General features: G+C 27.1%; 2 protein-coding genes across 5 annotated transcripts in view; both read right to left on the reverse strand.

The window, feature by feature from the left end:
• Positions 1-1,552: 1,552 nt before the first annotated feature.
• On the reverse strand, positions 1,553-9,252 carry LOC126904366 (ras-like GTP-binding protein RhoL). 2 transcript variants are annotated; one of them, XM_050683359.1, is made up of 6 exons: positions 9,099-9,252; positions 8,887-8,970; positions 4,349-4,520; positions 2,591-2,705; positions 2,226-2,343; positions 1,553-2,124 (listed from the first exon to the last, which is right to left on the reverse strand). In XM_050683359.1, exons 3-6 carry the CDS (start codon positions 4,510-4,512, stop codon positions 1,916-1,918), a joined length of 606 nt encoding a protein of 201 aa, XP_050539316.1. In that variant the 5' UTR covers positions 4,513-4,520; positions 8,887-8,970; positions 9,099-9,252; the 3' UTR covers positions 1,553-1,915. The 2 variants fall into 2 exon arrangements, with proteins under 2 accessions (XP_050539316.1, XP_050539314.1); XM_050683357.1 differs by lacking the exon at positions 9,099-9,252 and having other exon boundaries at positions 8,887-9,015.
• Positions 9,253-9,368: 116 nt separating this feature from the next.
• Positions 9,369-15,691, reverse strand: part of LOC126904365 (EF-hand domain-containing family member C2-like) — a 15,326-nt gene continuing 9,003 nt past the window's right edge. For 2 of the 3 annotated variants that reach the window (XM_050683356.1, XM_050683355.1), the window contains 3 exons: positions 11,371-11,789; positions 9,604-9,706; positions 9,369-9,515 (listed from right to left, as the gene is read on the reverse strand). In XM_050683356.1, coding sequence (XP_050539313.1) covers positions 9,438-9,515; positions 9,604-9,706; positions 11,371-11,789 — 600 coding nt within the window. In that variant the 3' untranslated portion in view covers positions 9,369-9,437. Of the gene's footprint in view, positions 9,516-9,603; positions 9,756-11,370; positions 11,790-15,691 lie in introns of all 3 variants that reach the window. The other variant, XR_007703733.1, reaches the window with a different exon arrangement.

A 15,691-nucleotide genomic window follows, 5' to 3' on the forward strand; every position in this document is an offset into this window, starting at 1 on the left:
ATTGTTTTATATCATCGAATAGGTAGCAACGGCCTCTACCATGACAATTGGATTCATTAAAGTAAACATCGACCAAAAATAGTTCTCCTATTGTATAACAATTATACGTGCACACTACCCATGGCATTGTGCGAATTTCTGCAAACTCCTATTATTATTATTTTAAACGGAATGATGAATTTTCCACGCTTTTCCGAATAATATTAAATAATTAATTACCATGTTTAACCATGAAATCTGATGCAGTTGAAAATGTGTTGATTGCAGAATACGAGGACCCTTTTGATCGTTATTATTGTAATTCTTGTGAAAAAAGATTTTCAGTTGAATCCACATATGTTAGAATACTTGTTTTTTTCGTACAACGATTTTTTTTTTTATTTAAATAAATATTATGATTTGAAGATAAATACAATAATAATAAATAAAAACTATTTTATGTTACCGAAAAAAAAAGACTTCGTTAAAAAAAACTACGGCATAACTATAGGGTTGACATGCTAAAAAAATTATTTTGGCATATGAAACATTTTTTTAATGACCATCGAGAACTGTTATACTTGAAACAATCAATTGCCATTGAGGGTAATTTAGGGTATAGATTTATGGGTAGCCCTGTTTTTTTCTCTGTTTAACATTAACTCAATATATTTCTACCTGCAACTTTATATTTTAAACTAATAACTGTTTAATTATTAATTTATGTATAACGAATTTATAAAATTCCGGTATTTCGCCTCTCAACTCTTTCTTTATTAAAGATAAGCATTTTTTACTATATTCTCATTACTCTTAGCTAATCCACATTTTCAAACCAAAACATTTAAAATCTTTAAAAATCACAATTATTATTATTTTGCCTATTTTCAATAATAATAATAAAAATTCTACGAGGGTTATCGATAATCTCAGTAACAAACACAAGACAAAATAGAACTAAGCTTAAAACTCTTAAATATTCAAATATTTTAAAAGTATTTTAAGTATACTGGAATTTTGTAACGTTAACTTAAAAGTTATTCTCATAAATATTAAATGTTGATAAAACATCAATTAAAATAACTTTTAAGCTATGTAACATGATAGTAATTATAAATCTAGTTACTTGGCCGCGTTATAACATTTAACTACATTGATAAAAACTGATTCACAGACAGTCCAAATATATTTCCATTAATAAATTTTGTAAAAGGTATTTACTTTCGATTTAACGGCGGCGTGTTAAAGAAATAGCAGTTATGTCCAAAAATTATACTTCTTGACGTCCGAAATATTTAAATAATAGTTGTTAGTTTTCAAAATATGACCGTTAGAATTTTATTTCTTCGTTCAGGACATGCAATGCGTGATAATACGCTATTGCGTGTTGATTGTTGTCTTTAGTTGTTCTAAATTAGTAGAACGGCAATATCGTTTGCATTATTCTGTTCAGCACTCAGATAGAACTGTAATTATTCATTAATCATCTAGTTTAGACTAACACACGTTGTATACTTGCCAAGGAAATAAAGAAATTGTATTTTATTTTTAGATAGTGTAATCTTTATTGTAAAATAACACAAATAATGGGTGAGTGTAAACCTTAAATGACTTGTGTATTACAAATATTTGTTCAATGTACAATTAACAAACAATACTTCTTAAAAAAATATACTAATAAATATTATTAAATAAAAAAAAAGAAATAGAAAACTCGCTTATTTTATAATAACGAGGTCATAACACGGTACAAAAACTTTTAACAATAACTTAACTCTATCAAAGTCAATGGCACATTTTGTTCCAATAAATAATTATTTATAATCACATTATTTAATACACTGTTTTAATAATTAATAGTTATCATTCTGGTATTAGTTTTAAAAACCAATTAATTATTTACTTTGTACAATTTTAAACTTCAAGTTATTTTGTCTTATATACAACAATATTTTAGAAAAAAATGGCTCTTCTTTGGTACTTTAATGGCAGCTCGGACAGCTTCTAGGAATATGTTTTGTAATCCTTCATTAGCTAACGCTGAACACTCGAGATACTTGACTGCACCAATTTTTCTTTTCATCTTTTTACCTTCGTCACTAGTGACACAACCATCTTGGTTTTGTCTTACATCAGTTTTTGTACCTAAAAAAAGGTAAGTTTTTTTATATTACACACATAAATTTTTAACACAAAAGTCTTTGAATAAAATGTTTTTAAATGTTTAACTAAACTGGGAATCATACCGATTAATATCACTGGCACTTTAGGACAGTGATGTTGAATTTCAGGATACCATTTGCTGGCAATATTTTCAAATGAACTCCGGCTACTGACCGAAAAGCATAATAAAAAACAGTCAGTCTGTAAAAAAAGACCACTCTATTATGCTTCAAAAATAGTCATGATTATTTCTTAAGTATATTTCAAACCATATACTTTTTATATCGACGCATTGATATAAAATAATACACTTGAGTTGTTCAATATAAAATAAATATTTGTTTTTCACTCATATTACTCGTTGAAATTAAAATGAATAAAAGGCGATATAAACACATCATCATTAAGCAAATATTTTATTTTTTCAAACTACTGTCAATATACTCACATTTGTATATGATAGAGGTCTCAGTCTTTCATAATCTTCTTGGCCTGCTGTATCCCACAAACACATATTGTACTCTTGTCCATCAATAACGAGATTGTCAGCGAAATTATCAAATCTAAAAACAAATTAACATAAATATCATTTTAACGCAACCTAAATAATCAGCGGAGGTGCTAGATTATTGTAAAACCCCTTCTTAGAACGTATCTATCGTATCAAAAACAATGATTTAGTCAAAGAGGTCAATAAAATTGAAAAATTAAATTTTTTTTGTCAGAACTAAAATTATTTTTTCTCAGCTGCCTCCATTACAAAATTTAAATCGGCTCCTATACATCAATATGTTCAAAACGTTAAATGTATTGATCTATATGAACTAATCAAACGTTTTTTGATAAATAATTATGTATAAAGTTACAACAAAGGGTGGTTATAAAAAATAATAACTATTATATAAAAACACCTCATATTAAGCCAAATAATTTTTTATTTCATGGAATATACTAATATGTTTCCAGGCCCACATGTTATCGAATAACATACATTTACAATTAAAATACATTTCTTTAATTTAGATCATATACCACAACGTGGGTAGCAGGAAGCATTTTTTTAAACAAAGTTTAGATTTTGTATTTTGATAAGTGTTAATATTAATCAAACTACACAACGCAAAACCAATAATATTAGTAGAGCTATCACTCGCTTTTCAATATATATGAAGTAGATAATAATATTGTTTTAAAAGTATGAGGCAATATAGCTTTTGACGGATATGACATAATGTAACTATAGGCTTGTCATACACGATACAAATGATATGACGTTATTTTTAATTACAAACGACACAACACAATGCGTCATTAGTACGAATTCATTAGCATTGTTTAAGAAAAAATCACTATAAATTTAGTTCATATAATGGAGAATCATATTATTATTCACACACCTCACTAAAGAATTAGATTTCTTGACTATTTTATTGCATTAAAACCGTTAAACATGATTCTGTATCGTATAATTCGACTGACTGCAATACGATCTAAGATCATTTTTTGACGATATTCGTAAAGATACTACCCACGTTTTTTCAGCTCTCCCATACATTTATAGAAATACATAGTATTTGTGATGCACATTCATACACACACGTGCTCTCTTAGGCAGTAAACCGGTTTTATAGTATGTCAACGTGTGTAATAATGTAAAACCATAACAGCCACATTGTTCATCAAAATTTACAGTCGTTGTTTGAAGAATAAAAAATGATTAAAAAACATCATAACTCTTATGAGGAATAAATGCGAGAATTTTATACACTGTTTTTAATTACTTTTTATCTTGTGTAATTTCGTGGGTGTGCAATTCGACAATACTCATTCGCATATATGATTACACAGATGTTGAATGNCTCACATACATGATTACATAGATGTTGAATGTAAAAATTAAATTAAATTAATAGAAATACAAAAATGTATTGTTCTAAAAAAAGGTTAACTTTAGCTTAACAACTTAAATGAAGAAAAAAAATAGTAAGTGAATTCATCAATCAGTATGATGCTAGGATATTTTTACACCGTAATTGTCTAAAATTTAAAATTATTAATTATGTGATAAGAAAAATCATTAATTTAACTACTTAATCTTCTTAAGTAACAAACGAAATATTATATTAAATATACATAAACACAATTAATTTCAGTAAATATAGTTTTATAATTATGATATTTTATAAAATTTAATTTAAAAGCTTACACAGTAGGAACATATTCTGTGGGAAACTGTTTGGTTGTGTAGGTGATGAGCATACATGTTTTACCAACCATACCATCACCAACTGCAGTTATCTTTAGTGGTCTCACTTTGTTCTTCCTCTCAGATAGTTTCCTATCGTGTTTGTGTTGGATTTCAGGACCCATGGTTACACCTGCAAGTAAAGAACATTTAAAACATTTGGCTACGGATGTAAAATAAGAACACCAGCATGTTGGTATTAATCAAAAGCATTAAGGGTATAGTATAAGGGCTGTTGCAATACTCCACTTCATACAGCTGGTCTAACCTTCCCGATAAATCATTTGACATCTCATCTTTACAACAGCTAGTTTCCGGTTCACATCCTATTGCACTCAAAACAATATGTACTAAAAGTCTAAATAAATCTATATAGGAGGAAATATAGGTATTTTTAGCCACTTCCTTTAAATATTGAGGCACGAGTGAGATTTGACAATACAATTTTGAAATCAATAACACAATAAATTAAAAGGAATAAAAAATATATTTTAGCTGTGCTTCAACATCTAAAGCACGTTTCTGATGATTTTCATATAGAATAAACAAGAACAAATACAGCTATAATTCCCATTACTTCCGTTACAAACAATATTTAAAATGATGCGAGAAAAAATATGTAAACACAACCTTTGTTTTAATATTCAAGTCTGGTTTGTAACTACCTACGTGATTAAGGGATAGGATGTACCCCATTTAATATGAGCACTTCATATAGGAGGTGTATATCATATGAAACAGTGAAGGGGAGATTCCGGAGATCAATATTAATCACACCACCGTGGCTCACAATACTTGCAAGTAGTATCAGCACATGTCATGAATATTGAATACGGATCACAGTATGCCCCGTGGTCATTAAGGTATGACAAACTATAGTACTGCACAAAATGTAATACCGGCTGTTTGAAATAAAAAAAATATTATCAAGAGCTTTGAAAGTATCAACATGTTTTGCTGGAAATTATAATATTTTTTATAATATTGTGAACTTTTCAAAAAGATTTTGTGAAAATGTAAATTTAATACACCTGATTGTTATCGATAAAATATGAAAGAAAATTGATGATGCTAAGCAACACAAATATCGAAGATTTTTTAAAATGTTCGTTTTTACAACTAATTTTAAATACAAAATTGAATATAAAAATGATATAAATAATATGAAAAAACTTTTAAAAACAATATTTCTATCAGTTTATACATTATTATAAAACTTATTTTATTTAAAGTTAAATTAAAAATATTTAACTGGGAAAATTATCAATATCTATGTGGAATTTCATACAAGGGTAACATTCAACTATAAAAAGTTTAACTACTCTTAAATGTATGGCCTATGGACGATGATTAAATAATGCAAAATCATTAAGAATCATTTAAACTGGGTGTGGTAGTCGGTCGGTTTTGTTTGAAATCATTTGCTAAGATCTCCAACGAAATTTCACTAGACCAATTTAAGGTAATTGGCCCCTATCAGCTAACCGACATCTTAACTAATGTTACGTTACATTCACAGACAAACTATAAAAGTTTTGTTGACAAAAACTTAATCAGAAATCTCATCGACAAAAAAAGTTTAACTTAAGGATATAATTTTTTGTTTTTGTTTAAGTAATATGTATGACACAAAAATTGTAATAAAACCGTATATTACTACGATTTATAAGTTTAAAAATTCAAGCCCGATAAAAATCATCGTTGAATATATTTTTGTTAAATTAGAGTAATTGAAAATTTCAACTGTCAAAATCATTTGAAAATTCATTAAGTGACTTCACATAAATACTATATAGCACGGTGTTAAAAAAATTTATACTTTCATATTACTCAAAATATAACAAACATTAAAAATTATATATTATATTTATAATGTACTATGTTTAAAAATAATCAATATTATACTACTTTGTTCATGTCTAACTAACTTTCAAACGTCAACAAATTAAAGATGATAGAGACTGTGATCATTAATAAATATACTTTTATGAATCGACCATTATTAGGACGTAAAAAATAGAAAAAAAAATTAGTGAGACATATGGGCTATATTTCGTATAAATTTCACAAATACAATCACACTGTATTTAAGAGAAAAAATATAAAAAGTCAAAGTTCTATTAAAGTATTCTCTGTAAAACAGAGCGCCAACCATAACCAAATTGAATGCGGTCCCACACATAATTTAAATCATTCACGTAAACTTTTAGAGACTAGAAAATCATTTTGTTAAGGCTAAAATTGTTTTAAAAGAATGGTTTTAAATATTCCACGTAAAAAATACTAAACGAGTATTCGTTACGCTTACTTTAACTCGACTCAAATTGTTGTAAATACATTTAAGTCGTCCGAAAAACTTGTAACAAAGGTTTTTCTCTGCTGCCTTGAAAACTTAATATCTATTATATTATCAAAGCATTAAGGGTATTACTATATTAGTAGCGTTTTCTTATAGGGACTCCCCTGGGCAATGTTTTTCATTGTGGCTAATATAAGTAATACGATATTACAGCATTTTCCCAGGTAACAAAAACATTACATAAAGTAAGAACAGAGAAAAAAATATTCGGTTTGAGAAAACAACACCCGTTCTTTTTTGGATAATGCATTCTCCACTCTCGTCCACTATTGATCTGTGGAAGTCTAACAGTTACTCATGAATATTTTATTTTCACTAAATCTACCTATATACGATGCATACACAATGACCGTTGATAAATTGAGTTCAAAACAATTTGTTCGGCATTGATAAATTCGGCAAGTACGGTTTAGAATGTTTTTATCAAATTGATTATAAATAAATTACAAGGTACGCTTTGGAATAATGCTTTATAAATACTTGACATACCAATATTCAGCATAACTCAATTGGATTTGTTAAATTTATATGAAAACCGTCAGACAAATGCTATCGGTTATATAATTTTGAGTATACAGAACAAAAAAACTCCGTTCATAACATTCCTCGTTCCCTATAATTATAATAATTTCTCCATTTTATACGAAACCAGCTCAAATTCTTCTTTAATAATCAAATCTTAACTAAACGAACGAAATACTTAACAATGTATTTTTACAGAGAGTATTCTTGCAGAAGGTGTCGTAAAACAATTAGTAAATTATTGTCCATAGGCTTTTATTTAAGATTAATGGACATTTTTAAGGGATTAACTCATTGCTAATGTACTCGGATAGTTTACAAAACTATTTGCATCCAAATTACTGGCGCTTTTATTTATTTACTTAATTTATAAAGGTTAACCAAGTAGAAAAATTACAGAACGTCCACTATACATAGCCATTTATTGTATAAATAGCATAAGTAACTTCAAAAAAATTAAATATACCACATTAAATCGACTTAATAAACCTCAAAAGATTATTAAACCTAATTAACAGGACATTGTTGTAAGAAATATTTATGGAATACTTACGAGTACATTTATTATTTTAAAATGAAATATGTTCACATAATAATCCAATAATACTAAGTTACTTACCAAAATTACTGTAAAATCATACGACAATTAATAATAAAATTATATAATGTTTAACTGAAAGGTATCTTATCAATATGATTATTTTATCTAATGTATTAACAGAAATATTATCACTTGAATTATTTAAATAGAACAAGAATAAAACAAGATATTTAAATATTATACTAGCACCGGATATTAATAAGATAAAATTTATCAATTATTGAACTATGAAATATTAACTTTTGTGTTATATTCTCCGNTTGAACTATGAAATATTAACTTTTTTGTTATATTCTCCGTACAACCATTCAAATCGTGAAATTTTCAATTTTTAAAAAACCAACTATTTTTTATCAAAAACTTAACTAAAACTAAACATAAAAATTTGTATTATGTTTACCATTGAGGTTATAAAATGTTACTTTAACTATAGTAACCTATTAAAAAGATTAAAATACGAGAATGCACTGACAAAAGACTGGTTGAGATGCAGCGGTTATTCAAAAAGATATTACTTATTAGAGAAAACAAAATGTAATTAAATCATTTTTATCGCTTTTCTAAAAAATATTAATACCTCCAAATATATAATAATTACGGATGAAATATTATTGTGGTACATATAAAATGTTTTTGAAATAAAGTAATAACACATCCCATACCTGGATATAATTATGAAATATAAGACCTAAGCATAATATAAGTTCCTATTTTATTAGAATTTTATATTAGTTTCTTTCATTAACAATGAAATTGGAGAACAATATATATTTTAAACCAGTTAAACTTCAGGAAATCTATTAATACCTACTAGCTAACGATTTCTTATCAAATTTCAATATTATATTATTAATAATTATTATATGGAAAGTCTTGTAAACAATATAATAATCGAATTACCATTAACTATAAGAATATGCAACGTCAACTAGTGATATCACAAGGTAATTATCAAAAACAAAATATCATATTTATAATTTCTAAAATATAATAGTATTTATATTTGTGTTAGTATACCTTAATGTTTTCTTAGATCGTATCACAAATGTTGACTAGCACAATTTTTGATGAAAAACACGTAATATAAAATTTAACAAATACAAACTATCATTTTAATAAAAAAATAAGTTTAACAACAAAGATTACAAATNGTTTTCTTAGATCGTATCACAAATGTTGACGAGCGCAATTTTTGAAGAAAAACACACAATATAAAATTTAACAAATATAAACTATCATTTTAATAAAAAAATAAGTTTAACAACAAAGATTACAAATCATAAACCAGAAATTATATGTAAAGTGAGTAAAATCTGAACGAAAATTGTACAAAAAACACCTGATTACTAAAAAGCAACTATGTCACACAACAACACTGACTCATGGGAATGCTTTAGATGAACTGTTAGTACTACTATACGTATTCTGTATCCGTATCGCCCTTGAGTAACATGTTGTAGTCATACATCTCGAGTGGTTACTAAACCAACCAGTTTATTGCGTTGCCAAGGCGGTAGATTTTTAAACATATTGGTAACCAATAAGTCACGTGGAGGGGAGACAACAAATTACTTTTGTCTCCGTAAATCAGTAATTAACTCTCGAACTTTTATAAACACTTGATTGGGTTTCTTGAACACTATCTCCTAAAGACAACATAATATGTTAAAAATATAATATATTTTTTTAATACAATAACTTCTTTAGACGGCAAAGTATTTAAATATCATTTACCTTTATCGACTCTTGAGAACTGCATACCTCAGGATCAGAAATATAATCCAAGTATTTCAATAACTTGACGTAGGACACTTTTTTTGTATCGGAATCAGTAAATCTATAAGCAATTTAAACAGCAATTACTAATTCTAACACTTAATAAACACCTATAAACAAAAGTTCATGAACACAATTAATCTATGTCAGTATTACAATAATATTAATTATAACATTTTATAAAACTATATGACCTTACTTGTTTCTTATTTTTATTAACATATATTTTATTATTTTTATGCTGCTGTTATGGGCGCAAATAGCGGGGTTGCTTCAGCATCTTCAGTCTTAAATCATTACCTCAGTCAAAAAACTGTATCCCCAGACCTTCTTCACTAAAGTAATTTGAAAATCATTTTATGGAGTATTTTTTGTCAGTAATCGACAATATTATATAAATTGAATAATGAACTTTTTTCTATACAATTTAAATTGTTTTGTGGTTTTTTTGATAATCAAAAATATAATAATAAGGTATACGGAAAAATTATTTTAAAATAATGTTTTATTAGTAAAAATAGTTTTTTGTTTGTTCAATGACCCTGGTAAGTATTAAAAGAATGTTTTTGGGCGATATGGGGGGTGAAGCCCTTCAGGGGTTTGTGAGCATAACATAATTTCAGCATTTTTGCTTTAGTTGCACCCATAGTTTTTAGTAAATTTAATCAGAGGATGCAACTAAAAAATATTCTAACATACTATCATATTATTTTTCCTTAAAAAATAGTGATCCGTGACTCATAAACATAAAATGTAATGTGTCATATACGTCTAACAGTGGGTACCATTATTTTTTTCCGATTTCCTTATTATTCTGTACTTTCTTTACAGTTATACAGATATATGAGCTATTTTTTTCATAAAAATACGTTATTTATTTGGAATATATTTTAAAGAATTGCAATTCAAATAAATCCGAAAAGACAAATTTACAAACAATTATTCTCAAAAATTCAATAGAGCTATAGAAATCGGTAATAACCGTATGAATAAAAGAAAAATTAAAAATAATTTTGAGTTTATTAATATATTCTTTGTAGCAACAACAGGAAAACGATCCCTTTTGTTTTTTGACACGCACACATCTGGTGCTATGTATTGCATTGAAGTCACCGACACCATACAAGAAGTGTAATTTAAAAATATTACAGACAGACAGATTCAAATAACCTCAAAACATTATAAATCAATATCAAATTTACTGCGTCCAACAATATTGCGTTTTAAAATTTAATAAATTTTACATATGTTAATAATGTCTATAATTAATAATTTATTTTAATTTGTCGATTTTACACTAAATATATATTTGTTTTTTAATTTCTATTAACAAGCTAATTTTTAATAATAATAATTCGATTTTTTCGACCATTCCCAAATAGTTGAGATAAAGAAAAAGATGAATTCGATATTTAAAATTATTTTGCCAAGTTTTTGGGGTAGTCAAAATTGATTTCTATATTTTTAAAGAGTTCCTTCTAGAGTCATTTAATTTATTGATATAATATTAAAAATGTTTATACAATTAAAATAAAGTTAACCTTACTTTCTCTCTCTCTCTCTTAAAAAAACTTTTGTGGACTTATTTAAAATCTGTAATAATATTATATTCGTTTAACTATTTTTAAGAGCAATTATAATAACAAATTTATTAAATATTTCAAAATTATTCAAGAAGAAAAATTGTTTAGTTATCTTATCATTATACGCTTAAAATTTACTCACTTTTTCAGTAACATTTCAATAATTTCATCTGAGAGAGGAATCTTTGAACTTTTTAAAGCTTTCATTGTGTTGTCTCGATCAAGATATCCATCGCTTTTATTATAATAATTTCTTTTTTTAAAGTTTATAGCTAACCCGTCAAAAGATTCAAACAAATGTCTTTTTAACTCGTCATGAACAATGCTTCTTAACTTATCGTTATATAATTGACACTTGTCATCAAGTTTTTTGTACTGTAAAGCTATTACTAAAATAGAATGTTGACTTAATCTACATAATCTCTTGGTCATAATATCAACAAATTTTGTCCGCTCAATCAGATCTCTGCTTTCAAAATCTTCTGTGTATATTCTGTCAATGTCTGGCTCGATAATTTCGGAAACTTGATTCATAAGACATTTTACATCGCAGTGCGGAAACTTTTGGTATATAAATAAAAGACAATTATAAATTATATTGTCCTATATAATTTTGAGATTAATATGTTTAACGTGCTATATCAAAACGATTGTGATTTGTGGGTTTTTTTTCGTGGGAATTAAACTCCGATAGCACATATGCTTAAGTGGAAATTAAAGATATTTGTAGGGTAGTGCGATGTAGTATTCAGTAGACGGCAGGTTCCGGAAAGAACATCCATTAAAGACACATTTTATTCTGCACGTGGTACACAAACCGGAAAACCCCCAAAAAGTATGTCATGCACACGCATAGGGTTGTTCAGTTCTTTTATTTCATTACTTATAGTTCATTTATTTCGTCGTTTATAAGTAAAAGTGGTAATAGCCAATTTCAATTATTATAACTATTCTTTGCTATTAACGCACGGTAATTACAATATAAAATTTACTCGCGAATACATATGGAAAAATAATTATAAAGAGAATAAAGAATGTAAACATAACCATAGACATTAATGAAAGGTCTAAGGATTATGTGAGTTTAACATATCATTAAGCCGCCGAGTTATTTTGTCATTTTATAATAAGATTACTAGTCAATAATTATTCTTTTAAATAACCTGCGGAATTTATGCTTATAATTTAATTTCATGTTAATAGTTTTTTCTATGAATCACATATCCTCAATTTCGCTGATATCGAACCTATTAAATAATAACGAACTCTTTTATTATTTAAAATTGTACTCGTCTAATTTTGTTTGAATTTGGACCCAAAAAGTAAAATTAAGTCCCAGTGGTAGATCAAGTACAACAAAATTAATTTTAACTAACACATTAATTAACTACCTGTATTGGATGATTCATCATGAACTTCAATGTTCTATCATCCACATCAGCGAGAAGAAATTTATAACTATCTATTGTAACTTCATTACCGGCGTATAGATTTAAAATGGTTGGAATTTTATTATCACCTACATTTTGTAATTTTCGTTTTGAAATAAATTTTTTACCTACACAAAATTAATGTCATGTTAATGGAAAATTGAATTTTTAATCAAACATAAAATAGAAGAATTCAAAATTCTTAAAACAATTATATAATCACCTGCTTTATTTCCTTTCATTTCAAAAACAGAAAAACTTTGATCTCTTAGGTGATATTTTATAATAAAATCATTAGTTCCATCATTTGGTGGTTGAAATAAAGCTTTAGCTTTAAATATTAAGTAATCTATGTCTACATCAGATTGAAATGTACTTAATATAATGTTATCATTGCAGATAGACTCATTGTTGACTTCTACATTTGACGTTTCTTTTTTTGCTTCGGACGAGTCAATAGACAANTTCTACATTTGACGTTTCATTTTTTGCTTCGGACGAGTCAATAGACAAAAAATTATCTGAAATACGACACGTATAATCAAAACTTTAATGAAATTTTAATAATACCAACAATTTATTATACTCAATTGTTAATGATTTCAAGACAAGGGAAAATGATTATGTTATTTATTGATAATTTATGCACAAAAATAGCATTTTATAAAGTTTAACATTTGTTACATTTCTATTACATTACACAAAAACTGTATACATTTTTTTTGTTAATATTTTTCTATAATAATATATTGAACTTCAAATTAAAATGCTAACAATACAAAAAAGTACAGATATCTGTAATTTATGTTGTATAAAATTGGTGCAACTAAAAGAAATGATAGAGGAATAAAATTTTCATCATTGAGTGTAAAACTCAGTGATGAAAATTGTTTTTTTTCCTGGTAAAATAGAAACAGTTTAGAAATTTATTATGACCAATAAAAGTTGTTGGTGCCATCATCGATTGCATGTCGAACCAATTTATCAGTGTATACGCGTAAAAGAGAATAGTAAAAGTTCAAAGTGAATCTCTTGCACTGCCCAATAATTAGAACTAGTATCTTGTTGTATTTGACCTTTTATTTAATTACAATTTTCACTAAAATTGTTCATACTTAAATCGTTATCAAGGTAAAATTGTTTCGTAAACTCGTCACAATAGTTTAAAACAATGTTGCGGCCGTAAACATTAATTTCCTTTGCAATGTATAAATCATACCACTTGTAATACGCATTGTTGGGATGTTTCGAATTCGATAGCGGGTCAAACGAGTACCATCGATTTAGTGGGTTTACGCCCAAGACGTTGAGCAAATTGTACGGTTCACAAAACCCAGGTGGTTTAATATAATTGTAATCCTAGAAAATACAAATGTATTTGTTCAGTATTCAAATATCAAACTATTAGTATTGAAGTGCATCAGTAAATGGAAAATAAATCATTGAGTACTTTAGGTATTTTTTGTCTTTTTAAAAATGTCTTGAGTTTTCTATTTTCTTCGTGTTCAACGATTTTCATTGTATCGTCAATTAAATAGTATTGAATATCAAAATTATGTAGAACTCCGTCGGCACTTTGACGGTCGTCCCAAAATCCTTTAAAGTTTAATATACCATCAATGTTTGTTTTACGCCTATGCACAACTCCATCTGTATGACTTCCCAATTCGTTTTGATCCTAAAATAATTAACTATTTTAAAGGTATTGCTGAAACTGCTATTTATTAATATAACATGCCTTTTTTTTTGTTTGATTCAAGACAATGCTAACCAAGTTCAACATTCTAATTACTAAAAAGAATTCAAAAATGAAACTTTCTATTCAATTTTTGTTTTTTTGCAAAAGAATATTTTTATTCATAAATAATTTTTAAAGCACATTCAAGGCACAAAATGATTTTTGATTTACAAAATGAAAGTTTAATCCACTAAAAATTATATTTTCTAATTTTCAACAATTTAAAATGTAATATAAAGAAAATTTAGCGACTTTTTATTTTAAGTATTTTTGATTTATATATATAGTAATTTCAACAGATAACTTTTAACTAACGTTAATATGATAATGATAATATCCAATGAATTTACCGCATTTTGTTTTGACATAAGCGAATCATCATCGGGCATCGGTAAGTTGTCTGGCACATCAACCCCAACATTTCTTAAAAAGTCTCTAGTAAAACTATCAGCAGCTGTTATGATGAATTTTTTACCATAAAACTCCACAGTAGATCCCACGTTGAGATCAAACAAATGGTAATACTGTCCATCAGAATTTGGTAGTGGAATTGCATGCCTCTTTATTAAACATCCTATAAATTCAAATTATGATAAATAAACAAATGTATGGCATACGTATTTCCCTTATAATATGAACATCAATATTACACGGCCTTTGAAAATTCTCACAGAGAATTGTATATTTGTTGTAAGAACTCCCATGCCACCAAATACTGCAATTAAAATATGTATACTTAGACTTTGTTTGATGAAATAAAATAAAATATCATTTATAATTAAAAATGCTATATGAACATAAGAAAACTCTGGGTTAGGAGTTTGGTATAGGCACCTTAATCTACAGTATTTATTTGACGTTCACGATTATCTGTGTTAGGTGATTATTTCGAAAATATAGAAAAATAGTACCAGGAATTTATGAGATACTGTTATAGTCGCAATAAGTATGTCTGAAAAGATATTTATCAAAATTTTCTCATAAAAATTGAAAAGAGTACCAGGGATTCAGAAAATGTTTGTCACGCAAGCCATCGATAGAACAACATAATGCTGTTCTCTATATGGAAAGCGACAGAACGCGATAGTCGATAATTACGCTGGACGGCAATTTCTCAAGTGTGCTTCATTTAAGTTAATGACATTGAATTGATAACCATGTCGTTAAGTTACTGTCAAGACCATATACTTCATTTAGGTCTCTTGTCTCAGAGGTATTTAATTTGTGTATTTCAATCTGCGCGGCAAGTATTTTACCAGAAAGAGGGATGATAGCTGTTTTTCACTAAGCACTCC

The sequence above is a fragment of the Daktulosphaira vitifoliae genome, unplaced genomic scaffold (assembly GCF_025091365.1).
Source record: "Daktulosphaira vitifoliae isolate Bord-2020 unplaced genomic scaffold, ASM2509136v1 Scaffold_4, whole genome shotgun sequence".
Lineage (NCBI taxonomy): Eukaryota > Metazoa > Arthropoda > Insecta > Hemiptera > Phylloxeridae > Daktulosphaira > Daktulosphaira vitifoliae.